This window comes from Amphimedon queenslandica, unplaced genomic scaffold (assembly GCF_000090795.2).
Source record: "Amphimedon queenslandica unplaced genomic scaffold, v1.1 AMPQUscaffold_13432, whole genome shotgun sequence".
NCBI lineage: Eukaryota > Metazoa > Porifera > Demospongiae > Haplosclerida > Niphatidae > Amphimedon > Amphimedon queenslandica.
In genome coordinates, this window is record NW_003546332.1 from 204,019 (window position 1) to 205,742 (window position 1,724).

At 36.3% G+C, this 1,724-nt stretch overlaps 1 protein-coding gene across 1 annotated transcript; it reads right to left on the reverse strand.

Annotated features, from left to right (window-relative positions):
* Positions 1-582: 582 nt before the first annotated feature.
* On the reverse strand, positions 583-1,332 carry LOC100635271 (uncharacterized). The gene has a single exon (XM_011405333.1). The coding sequence runs from the start codon at positions 1,330-1,332 to the stop codon at positions 583-585; it is 750 nt and encodes a 249-aa protein (XP_011403635.1).
* Positions 1,333-1,724: the final 392 nt, after the last annotated feature.

The window sequence follows — 1,724 nt, forward strand, 5'->3', positions numbered from 1 at the left end:
CAGGTTAATTGGCTTGCCTTAAATGGTAAATATCTGACAGAAAAGGACAGAGCTCTCATCACTTTAGGTAATAATTTATCAGACAAACACATTGACTTCGCTCAAGAAATTCTGAAGAAGCAGTTTCCTTTAGTAAATGGACTAAAGTCCACTTTGAATGTGGTTGCAACTGCACCAGTTAATCCTGTTAATTTCATTCAAATTGTGCACACCAGAGGTAATCATTAGATAGTATTTACTACAATAGGCAGTTTGCCCAGTCATGTTATAATATATGATTCATTGTACACAGATCTCAATGAAGCAACTACAACTTTGCTTCATAGATTGTTTGGTAATGATATTACTTACGAAGTTAAAGTTGCAGCAAAGCAGAAAGGATTCAATGATTGTGGTCTATATGCAATTGCTAACTGTGTCTCATTACTTCTATTGCATCAGCCAGGAAACTATGTACAGCAAAGAATGCGACTACATTTACAACAGTGTTTTGAACAAACTAGTTTTTTAATGTTTCCTTAAATAGTTATAGTAATAACAATACTTATAATAATGATTAGTTAATGTTTGTTTGTTTCTTATTTAATCTCTTAAACTTATTAATGCACTCTTAATTCCAGCTTTATCAAAGCCACTAATAGCCATATCAGGTCGCTGCTCAATACTATCCCATGCATGTATAATCCAACTTGCACTCAAACCTTTGATTGCTGTCATTGATGTATCAATATTAATGTCGTCTAATGACCCATTATTCAATTGCTTTTGTACTTCATTTGCATACCACAAATGAAACTGTGCTTTGAGAGCATCTTTAAATGGCTTGTTTATAGAGATATCAAGTGGCTGCAGTTTGTCTGTGCAATTAGGTGGTATTGTTACAACTGATATGTGGTTATCAGCAAGCAACCTCTTTATAGCTGGTGTTGTCTGACCTTTAAACACATCATATAGCACCAGTGCAGTGTGTGTCTTCTCTAATTTTAACTTCTCTCTTATAAAATCGATATACGGAAGAATGAGTTTAGTAATGTATCTCTTTGTAGTCTCTTCATTTGCCCAGTGGTTTTCAGAATGCCAAATATCCCACCCATCAGGCATCTTTCTTTTTGGATGACATCGCTCCGTTTTTCCAGTATAGATTAACTGAGGTGGCAAGTAAGTGCCTGCTAATGACACAGCAAAGACACCTGTGATTTGTCTTTTATCATCTAGTTTGGCAATTGGCACTAGTTTCTCTCCTGATTTGTGCATTGTCCAATCACCAGTTGGTACTAAACGAAGAGGGGTCTGATCCCAGTTTAGTATTAATTCATCTGGTATATCATTCATCACCACTTCAGCTCAAATGTCGGCCAGAAAGAATTTTTTTAGCTCCTCAAAATGTGCCACTGATACTTTCCCAGCATTAGTACCTTTCCGTTTACTGTATGTCATTCTGGCCAAAAGTGATTTGGCCCATGCTTTTGTAACTTCTATGTCACCTCCATTAGACACTAATTTGTAGGGAGCTTTAGCAAGTAAGATACCTTCACCAAGGGCTTTCACTACATGTGCATTTATCACAGTGCCTTTACTTCTAAGCTTTCTGATATGATCTTGTGTTAAGGTATCTAACTCCTTTCCAAAAAGTAGAGGGCGACCTTGTAGCTTTGTGGGTAAAAAAATTTCAGCAGAACTACAATCTCCTTTTTTGCTGAGTTCTGTTAATCTCTCCAAATACT